We start from the raw sequence: 16,177 nt of genomic DNA, 5'->3' as shown, positions 1-16,177 counted from the left end.
AAAGTTCATCCCCCATACTTCCTTCTCTGAAAATTATTGAAGGATGTTGTCCACCAAGATGAAGGAGTAAAACCAAGAAATGGGAAATTCATGAGATTCAGCAAACAAGGAATCCAATGAGAGAGACTGAGAATATCCTCATGAAGAGAGATTTCAGGATGACAGCTGTGCAGCGGGTTTAAATAGCAACTCATTCCCAATTAGAGCATCGGAAGGTTCCTGAAGATATTTCTTTAAGAATACAGAATTAATAGACTAGCGTTAGTCTATGTGTCTGAATGTACTGAGAGGAAAGTTACAAAACTGGTGGAGAGTTTGGGGTTAAGTTTGTGTAAGTAGCATGTAAATAAAATAAAACAAAATAAAGAAGAAAAGAAATAAATAAGAAATTGGTGGTCTGCAGTCATCTTATTGAACCTCAAGAGAAACCCTGAGCCAGAATTGCCAAGCCAGAGGGTTCCTGAATTCCTGACCCAGAGAAAAGGAATGAGATAATAAATATGCATTCTTGTTTTAAGCTGCTAAGTTTTAGGTTAATTTGTGATGCAGCAACATGTAACTAATACAGAGTTTGGTTCCTAGAAATTTGGTGCTACCATAACAAAAACCTGAAAATGTGGGAGTGGCTTTGGAACTGATTAGTAGGAGGAAGTTGGGAGGACTCTGAGAATAATAAAAGACCAAAAGTCCTTGTAAAGACTCTTATTAGAAGCCCAGTGGCCTGTGAGAAGGTTGCAGTAAAGGCTTAAAGGAGAATGAAGAAAATGTGATTGGAAACTAGAAGAAGGGTGATACTTGCTATGGTGGTGGCAAAAATTTAGCAACGCCATCATCTACAATAGGGGTCCCCAACCCCTGAGCCATGGACTGGTACTATGGGGATTGTTGGGTTTGAAAATTTCCAGCCTCTTCTATAGCAAATGATGCTAAAGTTAAGATATGGATTTCTGGCAAAAACTAAATCCAGGGCATAATCAGAAAAATAGAGTCTAAAAATTAAGCCAAGATGTGACTATAATGTCTTTACTATAACCTCAAAAGATCTAGGAAGTGCCTTAAAAAGCCATTCAGTCAAACAAGAAGGGCTTCTCAGAAACTTAAGGCTGTTGTCTCTCAGCCACCTTAGCAGAAACCCAAAGGTAGAGAAGGGCTTTTCTCAAAGATTTGTGGCTAAGTCTTTTGCCTAATGATGTGAAACTTGATAAGATTCATGAAAGACCATTTGGTTTTTAAGGGAATTGTATTAGCAGAAGCACAACCAGCTTGGACTGAAAGGAACAGATATAAAAAAGGAAAGTAAACCTTTGGACTATAAAACATGTACAGGCATGAAGCAGTCTGTTCAAACTGCTCAGCCACAAACACAGACTTTCATGGAAAAGGAAAGACGACTGAGAAGGTAGAAGCAACAGCTATGTTGAATTGGCCTGGCAGACTGGCTCACACCTGTAATCCCAGCACTTTGGGAAGCTGAGGTGGGTGGATCCAGGAGTTTGAGACCAGCCTGGGCAACATGGCAAAACCCTGTCTCTACAAAACATACAAAAGTTAGCCAGCCGTGGTGGCATGTGTCTGTGGTCCCAGCTACTTAGGGGACTGAGACTGGAGGATCCCTTGAGTCTGGGGGGTGGAGGTTGCAATGAGCTGAGATGGTGCCACTGCACTCCAGCCAGGATGACAGAGCAAAACCCTGTCTCAAAAACAAAACAATACAAACAGAGTTATGTTGAATAGTTTCTATGCTTTGAGTTCTAATAAAGGAACTAACAATATGTGCCTGATGGATTTCAGACTTGCTGGTGGCTAGTGACTCCTCTGAACCTCCTGTTTTCCCCTTTTGGAATGGGAAGGATAGCAAGTATCCTATGCTTGTCTTGCCATTTTACATTGAGCGTGTGAGGAACACAGGAACTTGTCTGTTAAGTTCACAGTTCTTCAGATTTGGAGAAAGTATACATGAGGAGCCTCATCCACCAGTTCATCTAAGCAACAAAATCCTAGACTTTAAAGTGATGCTATAAATGGATGAGACTTTTGGGGCAGTCTTGGTAGGGGTGAGGGTGTTTTGCATTTAGGAGGAATATAAATAATTTGTGGCCAGAGAGTGGAATGAGGTAGTTTTAAATACACCTTTAAATTCTTTGATAAGCCCCCTTGAATGTGAGCCAGATTAAATGACTTGCTTCTAATGAATAAAATGTGGTGGAATTAATACTACATGACTTCTGTCTCTAGGTCATAAAAAGGATAGCTTTTGTCTGGTGTGTGCTCAATCTCTCTCTCTCTCTTTCTCTCTGTCTTTTTTTCTTTCTCCCCTCTTCTTTTTCCCTCCCTCCCTCCTGTCTCCATTACCATCTCTCCCCATTTCTCTCTCAGATCACTCACTTTTGGGGGCATCCAGAAGCCATGTTGTGAGGACACTCAAGCAGCTGTGCAAAGAGGCACACCTGGAGAGGAACTGAGGCCTCCCACCAAAACCAAGCACTGACATGCCACTCATGGGTAAAATCTACCTTGAATATAAATCCTTTAGCCCCAGCCAAGCTTTTAGATAACTACAGCCTTGACTGACACCTTGCCTGTCTCACCTCTTGAGAGACTTTGAGTCAGTTAAGCTATTTCTAAATTCCTAACATATAGAGGCCAAGAGAGATGATAAATGTTTATTATTGTTTATGTGGCTTGTTTTAAGCCACTAAGTTTTGGGGTAATTACAGTCATGCATCACGTAATGACGTTTTGGTCAATGACAGACTGCATATGTGACGGTGATCCCATAAGATTATAATGGAACTGAAAAGTTACTATTGCTTAGTGATATTATAGCCATTATAATGTGATGTGTTATTACTATTATTATGATGTGCAATGCACCACTCAAGTGTTTGTGGTGATGCCGGTGTAAACAAACCTATCTCTGCCAGTCTTATTAAAAGTATAGCATGGATAGTCTGGGCACAGTGGCTCATGCCTGTAATCCCAGCACTTAGGGAGGCTAAGGAGGGTGGATCACCTGAGGTCAGGAGTTTGAGACCAGCCTAGCTAACATGGTGAAATGCATGTCTACTGAAAATATAAACGTTAGCTGGGTATGGTGGCACATTCCTGTTATCCCAGCTACTTGGGAGGTTGAAACATGAGAATTGCTTGAACCCAGGAGGCAGAGGTTGCAGTGAGCTGAGATCATGCCACTGCACTCCAGCCTAAGTGATAAAGCAAGACTGTCTTAAAAAAAAAAAAAAAGTATAGCACAGGTAATGATATACAGTATGTAAGACTTGGTAATGATATAAATGATGATGTCACTGGCTTATGTATTCACTGTATTACCCTTTTTAATCATTATTTTAGAGTGTGCTCCTTCTACTTGTTAAAAAAAAATTAACTATAAAACAGCCTCAGGCGAGTCCTTCAAGAGGTATTCCAGAAGAAGGCTTTGTCATATGAGATGACAGCTCCAGTTGTGTTATTGCCCCCGAAGACGTTCCAGTGGGACAAGATGTGGAGGGGAAAGACAGTGACAATGATCCTTACCCTGTGTAGGCCTAGGCTAATGTGTGTACTTCAGTCTTAGTTTTTAACAAAAAAGTTTAAAAAGCAAAAAAAAAAAAAATTTTTTTTAATATAAGAGAGCTTATCAGGATATAAATAAAAAATATTTCTGTACAGCTGTATAGTGTGTTCTTATTTTAAGTATTATTAAGAGTGAAAAAGTTTTAAAAATTTAAAAGTTTATGAAGTAAAAAAGTTACAGTAAGCTAAAGTTAATTTATTATTGAGGAAAGAAAGTTAAAAAAAAATTAGTGTAGCTTAAGTGTAGGGTGTTTATGAAGTCCACAGTAATGTAAAGCAGTGTCTTAGGCCTTCACATTCACTCACTACTCACTCACTGACTCACCCAAAACAACCTCCAGTCCTGCAAGCTTCATTCATGGTAAGTGCCCTATACATTTTTCATCTTTTACATCTTATTTTTACTGTACCCTTTTTATGTTTAGGTATGTTTTGCTACACAAATATGTATCACTGGGTTACAACTGCCTACAGTATTCAGTACAGTAACATGTACAGGTTTGTAGCCTAGGAGCACCAGGCTATATACCATATAGCTGAGGTGGGTAGTAGGCTGTACCATAAACATTTGTGTAAGGGCACTGTGATGTTCGCACAACCACAACATTGCCTAATGATGCATTTCTCAGAACGTATCTCCACTATTAAGTGATGCATGACTGTAATTATGCAGCAGGAGGTTACCAGTGGATCTAGCCAAAATTATGATATACCCATAACGAGCGTATGACCGACCTCTCAAAAATCTATCCATTTAAATGGTGAAGTGTATTTTCTGTGATCATGTTAATATAGGGAGGAAATACAGTTTTCCTTTTTTTGTATTTCTCACAGTGTTAGACTGATAATCTATAACCTGCATTCTTTGTATCCATCTTTAAAAATCAAAGCAAAGAATTTAAAAGCTAAAGAATTTTAGAGGTGGAAGGAAGCCAAGAGATTATGCAATTTAAATACTTTCTTATCAAATAGCACAGAGTTTTAGAAATAGTAGGTGCTCAATAATGGTTTTGGTTTTTTATATATGACATATAACTTAAGATGTTATTTAAAATTTATTTTTATCAAAGTAAAGTTTATATGTAAACAATCAAATATTACAAAATACCTTTATTATCAAAAGCAGCTCTTTTTTTAAAACATGTTTTTGGCCAGGCGTGGTGACTCATGCCTGTAATCCCAGCACTTTGGGAGGTTGAAGCAGCCAGATTGCTTAAGTCCGGGACCTGCTGGGCAACATGGCGAAACCCTGTCTCTACAAAAAATACAAAAATGAGCTGGGTATGCTGGTGTGTACCTGTTGTCCTAGCTACCTGGGAGGCTGAGGTGGGACGATGGCTTGAGCCTGCGAGATGGAGGTTGCAGTGAGCTATGATCATGCCACAGCACTCCAGCCTGGGTAACAGAGTGAAACCCTGGGTCACCTTTCCAACTCTTATCCCCTAAGGCAGCCACTTTTACCATTTTAGCATGCATCGTTTGATAATTACCTTTATATTCCCAGATAATAAGCGTATACTATTGTTTCTTAGTTTACTAACTTTAGAGAGTATTTACTGATTTCCCATTATGGTCGTTGAGAATTAATTTCTTACTCTCTTTTCTTAATAGAATTATGATTTTCATTTAAACCAGTACTTAATATTTACCCTATTATGACTACAATTATTGCTTACTGCTGAGTCAAGTAATATACAGTGATTATCTGCCCTCAAGTAGACTTTTTGTTTTCTTGGAGTCAATTATTTCCTTTTCTTTCATTGGCTTAATTTTCTATATATATCCTGCATTTGTTCCTAATGCATTAACAGATCTGTTAAATGTCTGGCAGTAATTGTTTCCAACTCTCAGACAGATCAAATCATTCATCAGTTCCATTATTTTCTTTCTAGAGACCTCCCTCTACCGCATTGTGTCCTCTTGCTCAAATCTGGCCAGATTGCTCTCTAGCGCAGATGTCTAGCTAGGACTTTCCTTAGCCATTCTGATTTGGGGATTGTTTTTAAAAGAGAATTTGCTAATGTGAATATAAGTAGAATGAAGAAGTATTAATATTTTTAAAAGAATCCTAAATTATTAATATATACTGCTCCTATGTCCTGGATTTACCAGCCTGTGAGATCACATAAAATGAGGTCACTTTTGCTTTTGATGCCCAAATTATTATGGCTCAAGCTTTCACAGTTTGAATGTAAGATCTCAGCACCAAGAACTTTGTAAAGTACCTGCTGAGTTTTTCTGGAGGTCCCTAATAGGAATGTATTCACATGTGCTCACCAACTAGTCCATCCACTGGTTAACATGAAGTGCTTGCCATATTTTTCGTCTTCTGCTTCTGTCCCCTGGCCAATGCGTATTGCACTGGATGCTTGTTTAAGGTGCTGATAGTATCCCTTAGAAAATGGGCTTTGGATTTGGCAATGGTGTTTTCTCCTGTTGTTTCAATTTCCAAGAATACTAAGGAGGTACTAGGCTTGATGGGATGTAATAAGAAAAGCCCTTCCCCCAATTCCACATGATTTTCCCTCTTCCTTTCCACCATTGCTCAATGTCCAGAGCCCACAAAGTCTCTTTCAGTTTCTGCACTGTGCAGTCTTCTGCTTACATACCTTCTCATCACTCTATATCCAACAACAATCAACAGTCACAACCAATTGCTAACCATCCATCTCTGCAGGGGTGACACAAAAGCTAAACAACTCAGAGACACAGCTCAACCACATAATTGATTACCAAGCTAAAATGCGTAACATTTATATTCTGGTGATTTTCTCAAGCCAGAGAAACAGTCAGCATTAATGTGAGATAAAGTGTCCATTCTGGAGATAAAACACTACTTGCAACTTTCAAATGATGGGCCTCTTTTTGCTAGACATGATTTTTTTAAACCTTAGAGTCTAAACTCAAGTACCATATTGCAAATTTTTAAATGTGTCTATATACTTTTAACCCCAAAGATTTTCCCTTGGGAAAATTTGGAAATCTTCTATAGATATCTGTAAGTAATAAGATGGAATTGAAATACAAAATATTTTAGACTTTTCACTATGGCCTGGCCTTTTCCCTAGAAATTCTCGAACTTGCTGAGTTAACATTTTTGAAGAATACCTAAAGGGTGGATGTGCCACCAACAGAGAGATCGGCGAGGAGACTACATCAGAGGAAAGAATTTTTCTTGTGGGCTTTAAAGTACCACCATGCTGGTGTTTTAATTAAATGAGAGAATCAAAATCCATATTATTCCAGGAAGAAATCTCAGGGCATGATACACAAGACCCTTCACCATCTTTCCCTGACTCCCTGTCCAATGCAATTTCCCAACTATGCGTTTTCCACCCTTTCAGTGTTCCAGTTTTCTCCATGTAGTGGATGAGGACAGTTGCATTCACAATTTACCCAGCTAGTGAAAGGTAGAGCCATGATTTTAACCCAGGTCAATTTGACTTTGAAACTTGTGACCCTTTCCTGCTTACTACATTGCCACGTGTCATTTTGGGTGTATATAGGAATGTCACTAAGGAGGAGGAGCTGATCTGAGGGAATACCCAGCCATGTAGATTATCTGGGATTTCTCTGGTATATATAATAGTTTCTTAGTATTATATACTCTGTGTGGAGGGAGACCCTGGAGAGAATCCCCTGTGTGAGCAAACCTAATCCCAAACCTCACTGTCTCTCTCCTTTCATCTAATACCTTTCTTCCATCCCTTTTTAGGAGAGAGGCCAAAAAAGGAGAGAGGATGGGATGCTGATGCAGCATTCTGCTCCCCATAAGCCATCCAAGTGGCAGACTGGGCTTACCTTTCCTATGACATCTGTTAACAGCTTGAGGGACAGAGGATCATGAACCAAAGCATCTGTGTAAAAGGAACCAAGGTATTTCTTCGGGTTCATTGGGTTGTCCTGGGCACACAGATCTGGGCGCATGCTGAATCCATGGGAGATTCTTCCCACTGTGAAGGGGAAGGCACCACCTGCAAGTAAAACCCATTACTGAGGGGTTAGTGTTGATTGTAAAGGATTCCTTTAGTCTTGATGTTATATGCAAGAAGTTACTGTAGGCCAGCTGATTAACAGTAATTACAAAGGACCTATTGTGTTCTGAATGCTGAGAGATGATGGAAGAAATGACATTAACTCATCTAGAAATTCAGATTTGAGAAATTCATCCTAAAGAGAGAAGACAGGCTGGGCACAATGGCTCACACCTATAATCCCAGCACTTTGGGAGGCTAAGGATGGCAGATCACGAGGTCTGGAGATCGAGACCATCCTGGCTAACATGGTGAAACCCCACCTCTACTAAAATACAAAAAAATTAGTCAGGCGTGGTGGCACGTGCCTGTAGTCCCAGCTACTCAGGAAGCTGAGACAGGAGAATCGCTTGAACCTGGGAGGCGGAGGTTGCAGTAGCCGAGATCGCACCACTGCACTCCAGCCTGTGTGACAGAGTGACACTCTGTCTCAAAAAAAAAAATAAAATAAAAATAAAAATAAAAAAAGAGTGAAGGCAAGTGTGTAAAGATAGGTAATCAAAGTTTTCAAATATAGTGTGATTATAATAGCAAAATATTGAGACAACCTATCAGCTGGGGACTATCTAAGTCATGGTGACATATCCGTGAAATACAAGGCCATACACAACACCATAAAAAATGATGAAGCTCTGTATTTGTTGACATGGAAAGATGTCTTCTCTATGCTGTTGAGGAGGAAAGGCATGTTAGAGAATAACATGTATAGTTTGATTTTGTGTGTGTGTGTGTGTGTGTGTGTGTGTTTAAGGGTCACAAATTCAATTACCTACAGGGACCATGCAGGCAATGTAAAAAAATGAAGTACGCCTATTTGTAAACAACGAAGAATAGTAGGGACTGTTGTAGACTGGAGAGCTCATGATCTAACTAGAGGGATTTAAATAAAAAACAGAAAAAAAAAACCCAGTGCCCAAACTAAACTTGCCTACAAAAGTAGAATTTGGTTCCTAAACCATCATGTGACTAGAGTGATGGCTGGAAGGATGTTATGAACTGAATCCTATTCCTTCAAAATTCATATGCTGAAGCCCTAATGCCAAATGTGACTGTATTTGCAGAAAGGACCTCTAAGGAGGTAATTAAGGTTACATGAGGTCATAAAGTGGGGCCTCAATCCAATAGGACTGGTGTACTGATGTCCTTGTAAGAAAAGGAGGAGAGACCAAAGGCCATGTGAGGAAGGTGGCCATGTGCAAACTAGGAAGAGAGCCCTCACTAGAAACCAACCCTGCCAGCACCTTGATCTTGGACTTCTAGCCTCCAGGTCTGTGAGAAAATTAATTTCTGTTTTCTTACAGTCATGCAATCTGTGGTATTTTGTTATGACAGCCTGAGATGACTAATAAAAATAGGGTCTTACCGCCATGTGCGAAACACACTTTCAGTTTAGGAAACTTCTCAAATACTCCACCCATGATCATGGAGCAAATGGCTATGGTGGTCTCTGCTGGCATTCCTGGAGAGGAAATAGTTGCAAGGCTCAGGGATGACCAAGAAGAAGAAGTTCAGTGATGTTAGTGGCTAGGGAATTGTCAGTGCAAAGAAACTTGAGGCCCCTGTACCCTGGCATGGTTTGGCTGTATTATAGGGCATTACTTTGGCAAGGAGAACCACGTGAAACTTCCTACTTGCCACTTGAAGGGAGACTCATCTAATGGCTAGAGAGGTCGAGGAGCCAGAGGACTTAGCATTTGCGTTAAGTCCCCCAACTTCAGTTTGGGATGCAGTGGGACAGGTGGAGTGTGCCAAGTCCGAGCTGAACCCTAGCTCCTCCAGTTTTCTGCCTCCTGGCCTCTGGCAAGTTATTTAATGGCTCTGAGCCCACATTTCATCTGTAAGATGACGTCTGTGTTGCCCATTTTGCAAGACTGTTGTGGAGCATTGCCAATAATGATGTCAGCCAAGTTCCTGGACAGAATTTCACAATGGAGGTGCTCAACAAAAGTATTAGTTGCTTCTCTCTCAATTTCTTCATCTTTAAATGGTGAGTTCCTGCCAGTGAGTTGTTTTGAGGATTGGCAGACAGCACCTGGCATTTAGTAAGGGCTCACTAAATATTAACTATCATTATGATCATTGCTGCTAAATCTTTGCTGCCTCTTATAGCTGAGGTTGAAAATAACTGGATTAAAATGAATTATTTCAAGTGCTTTGTGCTTCTAGGAGAAACAGCTGGTCCGTGTCTAATGCCTTCACCCCAAGGAGCCAGTCCAAGCTACATTGCCATTGACTGCTTTTCAGACCATGACTCAGAAATCTGACCACTCCACAGCTGTGCCCTGCACCTTCTGGGGGAAGCCTGACTCTGTAGGCTGTGGAGCTAGGCTTCACAGGATGCTCATTCTGCCTGGGGCTGGTCACTGCTTCACAGGCAGAGACACCTCTGGCACCCAGCTGCCTGGGAATTCTGGAAGCATGATAGATTTGTACCCATCTGGGAGCAATTTGTGGGCAGAGCTTCCTGGAGGCAGAGAGATGGATGACATCACTTTCTTCTAGTTCTGTGACTCTACTTTCTCATAATTACTTGAACGATAACCCCACAATCCATTCTCCATACAGCAGTCAGAGTTACATTCATAGTGTGAATTGGATCATGATGCTTCTCTGCTGGGAATCCTCCAATCCACTAATGACCACCTTTGCATCCAGAATAAAATTCCAAAATTAGCCTGTTTTCTTGTGATATATATACTTGTTTATAATCTCTTTCCTCTAACCAGAATATAAGCTCCATGAAAGCAGAGGTTTTGTTCATTTTGTATCCCCAGTGCCTGGGACAGGGCCTGGCATGCTAGAAGGAATCAATGTATTTGTGTTGCATAAATGGATGATGAAATGACTCTATATGCAGATGCCCTCCTGTTGCAATATAAATAAGTTTATGGGCCGGGTGTGGTGACTCACACCTGTAATCCCAGCACTTTGGGAGGCCAAGGGGAGCAGATCACTTGAGGTCAGGAGTTTGAGAACAGCCTGGCCAACATGGTGAAACCCCGTCTCTACTAAAAATATAAAAATTAGCTGAGCATGGTGGCATGCACTTGTAATCTCAGCTACTTGGGAGGCTGAGGCAGGAGAATCACTTGAACCTGGGAGGCAGAGGTTGCAGTGAGTTGAGATCACACCACTGCACTCCAGCCTGGGCGACAGAGTGAGACTTGGTCTCTAAATAAATAAATAAATAAATAAATAAATAAATAAGCTTGTGGGACTTATCAAAGTTTTGTGAATAAGGGTGACATTTTGCTTTGAAGCTTGATGGCACTGGGCATCTTGGGTTATCTCATCCTATTAATTATTGCCCAAGATAATTTGGTGGGGGATGAGTAGGAAGCCTCCTTACTAAATACTTTGGTTTCCAACAGCAATCACCGGAACATATAAAACATCAGAGCAGAAAGAGACCTTTGGAGGAATCCAGACCAGCATTCTCATTTTACGGATGAGGGATTGCGGCCTATGGAGGTAAAGTGATTTACTACAAGCAATACAGTGAAATAGAGACTAAGTTGGAACTAAAATCCCATTTTTTGACTTCCATTATATTGCCCCATTTAATTCTTCATGGTGATTGCTATTTTGATTACTTAATAATTACTAATTGTACTAGTTGGGCTGAGGAGAGAAAGAACAATGGTCTCCTTAAAGAAAATCCGGTGCAGTGGTTCACACCTGTAATCCCAGCACTTTGGGAGGCAGAGGTGGGTGGATCACTTGAGGCCAAGAATTTGAGACCAGCCTAGCCAAGATGGTGAAACCCTGTTTCTACTGAAAATACAAAGATTAGCTGGGCATGGCATTGCACCCCTGTAATCCCAGCTATTTGGGAGACTGAGGCAGGAGAATTGTTTGAACCCGGGAGGCAGAGGTTGCAGTGAGCTGAGATTGCACCACTGTACTCCAGTCTGGGCGACAGAGCGAGAATTTGTCTTGAAAAACAAAACAAAACAAAACAAAAAATCAACAATTTTCATTTGGGGACCAAGTTTTCATTGGGTTTGTAGATGAGCTCTATTTTTCACCTATAGCTCCAGAATTTTACATCTGTTCTCTATCTCTTCTTATCATAACTGATAATGAGAGACTGGATAGAGCAAATGGAGTTTTCTCCTCTACCCTTTCATGGAACTATGGATAGTGCAGGAGGCAAAGGGCAGAAGAGCAGATAACAGGAAAATTGCAAGCCTGGGCCATCTTTTATACAAGATTTCAGATCTTTGGGTGGTGGAAGTTGACCTTCTACCTTTAATTCTAGGGTTCTTGTTTGTATGAACTGATGCTATTATCATCTTTCAAAAAATCTACTAGACAAGCATGGTTACATTTTTTGAAGCCTCTTTGGGAGTCTGTGTAGCAAGACTGGCTTTGGAGTCAGATATATCTGTGTAAATTACATTTTCATGTATTAACTGTGTGACTTGAACAACTTACCTAAATACTCCAAGCCTCAGTTTCTCCATCTGTAAAATGATCATTATAATGTCAACCTCATAGATTAAATATATGATTTATTTATGATGGTATTGGATATGTTTAAAATTAAATGAGGTAATGTATATATATATATAGCACTAATCCAAGTAAGAGCTCAGTAAGTGATAGCTGCTATTACTCATAATCCTGTTAATTATTCATACTTTCCCTATTTGACCTAATAGGTTTCCATGGATGATTGGAAAAACCCAAGAGTTGGTCCTCTGTTCCAGACCCCACACAGACACAAACCTACGAGCCAAGGGAGCCAGTATTTGGCCATTCGTCCATCCATCTGCATGTCCCAGGGATGCACGAACAGAGAACACTTCAGCCTTTCAGCTGCCTTCAAAGAAGCAATGAGAGAGAGAGAGAGAGAGAGGGTTACTTTGATGAGTGAGCAGATACCAGGTACTGTTTTGGGGAAACTGCTTTTCTTTGAGTCTATATTGTTCTGTAAAAATAAATTAAAATGCTTTTGAAGTTGTTTTATGATCTATTTAAAAGAGATATTGACAAACTTCTCCTGCTTGGAAAATAAAAGGGACACTTAGAATTAACAAAGGGGGTTGGTAGATTTACCACTGAGGTCGATGAACTTAATATATCATCTGGTAAAACAAGTGTCCGGAAATATCCATTATTCAGATGTTTTGGCTGACAGCAAAATGCTCAAGGACGAATCCCACACCTGAAATGTAGGGGAAAATTTCTGGCTCCTACTTGGTCTACTCTTTTGGAAGGATTGCTGAGATTGTATCCTCGGAGTCAGGGGCGAGAGTGCCCCCTCCTTTTCCCCACTTGGAAACCAGAGTTTGTGGAAAGTGAGGAAGTGATGTGCTGGAGCCGGAGGCTCAGTGCTGGGCTGGAGCTGGCTGGCCTGACCCAAGCCACCTGACTACTCAGAGCCCAGCACTGGGTGGAATCCCTGGGGTCTGTAGGCATTCTTCCCGCCCCAGGAGCCCAGCTGAGTCTCTGAACAGTCAGCTGTGAGTGAGATGACCTCAGAAAGGGAAGAGGTCAATGCCTTAGCCAGACAGGCACTGAGATGAATGTCATGGGCATGCTCCAGGGCCTTCTGAGAAATGGAAATACCATCTGGATGGAATGACCTTTATTCAACAAAAAGTTTAATTAAAAGAAGTCCCCTCAACAGGCATTGAATATTAGCACTCATCAAGATTCAAAAGAGATTTCCCTTAGAATAATTCCTCACTATGTATACTGAGGTTCTGGAGTGACTCCTCCTACCCTCATACATAAATGTTTGTGCTAACCAGGCTGATGCAATGTGACTTGTGTACATAAGCATTTTTAAAACAGGAAACCAATTCCGGGACAACAGGGGATTCTGGTAAGTTGAAGAAAGGACTTTTAATTCAACAGGTCCTGGGGAGCTGAAGAGATATAAGCCTTTTAAAGAGAGAGAAGCTAATTGGTTTCTGATCATAGATGCAGGTTGGAAAGAAAATACTGACTTCTTGGGATGGTTTGAGTTTGGCAAAGGTGCATGGTCATGGTATCTCTGTGGGATTTGACTCCTCATTTGGATACAGCTTTATTCTGTGTGCCTCTGGTGGTTCTTTTCTTTTTAAAATTTTTCCTTTTTATTTTTTGTAAACTTTTATGTTCAGAGTACATGTGCAGGTTTGTTGTAAAGGTAAATTGCATGTCACAGGGGCTTCGCATACAGATTATTTTATCACCCAGGTAATAACCATCGTACCCAATAGGTATATTTTTGATCCTCACCCTCCTCCCACCCTCATTTCTGTTCAATTCAAATTAACATATTGTTGATCTCCTTCTATATATGGGGTTTGTAGAGAATAGAAAAAGAAGTTATACTCTTACAATTATAATTAACATTGAGAACTTATGTGCCCAAGCTGTTATAAGAATTTTATAATTATTAACTAGTTTAATTTTTTAATGAGATGCACACTTTTACTACCCCCATTTTATGGAGAAGAAAACTAAGGCAGATAGAGGCTAACTTACTCAGGCCTTGTGGCTGATAGATGGTGGAGCTGGGCAGTTGGCACTGCAATTCTGTCTGCCTTATACCAGTGACGAAGTTGTTTTTGTGCCTGAAAACTGACCTGAGCATGTATGATTGGGTTTACTCACTAAAAAGGGAGGTCTAGGAGATAAAGGGGACAGTTAGACCTTTGGAGTGCCAGGATCACCTTGAAATGACAAAGCCAACCTCGCTTATGAAAATTCATTTCAACACATTATTGACACAAACTAGAGAGCAGAGAGGCAGGCAAACCTTGCTAACCAAACAAATATGCTGCCACCCCCAGGACATCGTGAGCCACCTGGGGACAGCATGTGCTCCTGAATCCCCTCAGAGACTGGATGTCCCCAAAACAGCCCAGTTAGAATGATTGATGGGTCGACCTAGTCACGCAAATGAAAATATCCATGTGGACCCCGACCGGCTGCTGTTGCTTCCTAAGCCCCTTAGTAATTAATAAACCCAAATCCAATGAATGCTAACATGACTTGCAGCTGAAGTCTCGCTCACTCTGTGCTGAAACAACTTGGATGCATAAGTAAATAAATCCTCTTTCAAAGCTCATTAAAATTTCTAGAAAACATTCGCTACATCAGCTAAGCCACTGCAGCCAGTGAGCTTCAGGGAGTTCAGTATTTTGAGGAACATTAAATCTTTCAAGTCATTAGGAGGCAATTTAACAGGCAATCCCCTGACTGGTGGGCAGTTGCCATAGATACAAACATGGAAAATTTTTTGCCTGTAGTTAGACCTCAATAAATACTAAATGAGTAAATGATCAGTAATCACAGTGCCTGGTGAGTCCACAAACATCTATGTAAGTCATTATTAAAGATTTTGCATTTATAATGAAAATAATAGAAAGCAATATTATTATAATTCTAGGAGGGAAATAAAAAATTTAAAAAATGCAATTGAGTAGAGTTATGCATCGTGAATCCTGGTACTGAGATGAGAAGATTTGGTTATAGAAAGAATTGAAAGTGGAGGAGGAAGAAGAAGACTGATGGAGATGACTGTGGAACTATGGATACTTGAAGTTGGATATTTCAGAAATGAATGGCACTGAATTTTTGAACATACATTTTACCATGAAATATTTTAAGTGTAGAAAGTGTAAACAATAACACAATGAGCATCCATATACCCACCACCTAGTTTCATCAAATGTTAACATTTTCATGGTATTGTTTTTTATTAGGTATTTTAAAGTACATTTTCAAAATATATGACTTAAAAAATATCTTAATTACAGGTTGGTTAAATAAATCAAAACATAGCCATATATTGGAATATTCTGCAGTTATTTAAAAATCATGCATTAAAAGAATTTTCACTTATGTTGGAAATTTTTAATTAGCATACAAAATCACATGTGTAACAGAATTTCAGTTTCATGAAAATATAGATATATGTATATCAAAAAAGTAACTGTGTATGATAACAGTGGCTACTTATCTTTGGGAGGCTGGATTATGGGTAATGTTTATTTTCGTCTTTACACTTTTCTGTATTTTTGAAAAATGTTAAGTATTTTTTTTTTTTCAAAGCAGATTTTTTTTTTTTTTTTTGAGATGGAGTCTTGCTCTTTTTTTTTTTTTTTTTTTTTTTTTGAGACAGTGTCTAACTGTGTCGCCCAGGCTGGCGTGCAGTGGCGTGATCTTGGCTTACTGCAGCCTCCATCTCTGGAGTTCAAGCAATTCTCCTACCTCAGCCTCCCAAGTAACTGGGATTACAGGTACCCGCCACCACGCCCAGCTAATTTTTGTATTTTTAGTAGAGACAGGGTTCCACTGTGTTGGCTAGGCTGGTCTCAAACTCCTGACCTCATGATCTGCCTGCCTCGGCCTCCCGAAATGCTGGGATTACAAGCATGAGCCATCGCGCTTGGCTGAGTCTGGCTCTGTTACCCAGACTAGAGTGCAGTGGCACAATCTTGGCTCACTGCAACCTCTGTCTCCTAGGTTGAAGATGTTGTCATGCCTCAGCTTCTCAAGTAGCTGGGATTACAGGGGCATGGCACTACACCTGGCTAATTTTTTTGTATTTTTAGTAGAGATGGGGTTTT

The 16,177-nt window shown here is 40.2% G+C and overlaps 1 protein-coding gene across 2 annotated transcripts in view; it reads right to left on the bottom strand.

Moving 5' to 3' along the window:
* Positions 1-16,177, bottom strand: part of ACMSD (aminocarboxymuconate semialdehyde decarboxylase) — a 64,506-nt gene that overhangs the window by 23,491 nt on the left and 24,838 nt on the right. For both annotated transcript variants that reach the window (XM_073020261.1, XM_007964812.3), the window contains exons 6-8: positions 12,339-12,432; positions 8,971-9,066; positions 7,375-7,547 (exon numbers count right to left, since the gene is read on the bottom strand). In XM_073020261.1, coding sequence (XP_072876362.1) covers positions 7,375-7,547; positions 8,971-9,066; positions 12,339-12,432 — 363 coding nt within the window. The remainder of the gene's footprint in view (positions 1-7,374; positions 7,548-8,970; positions 9,067-12,338; positions 12,433-16,177) is intronic.

The sequence above is a fragment of the Chlorocebus sabaeus genome, chromosome 10 (genome assembly GCF_047675955.1).
Source record: "Chlorocebus sabaeus isolate Y175 chromosome 10, mChlSab1.0.hap1, whole genome shotgun sequence".
NCBI lineage: Eukaryota > Metazoa > Chordata > Mammalia > Primates > Cercopithecidae > Chlorocebus > Chlorocebus sabaeus.
This window is presented reverse-complemented; position numbering and strand designations above follow the sequence as displayed.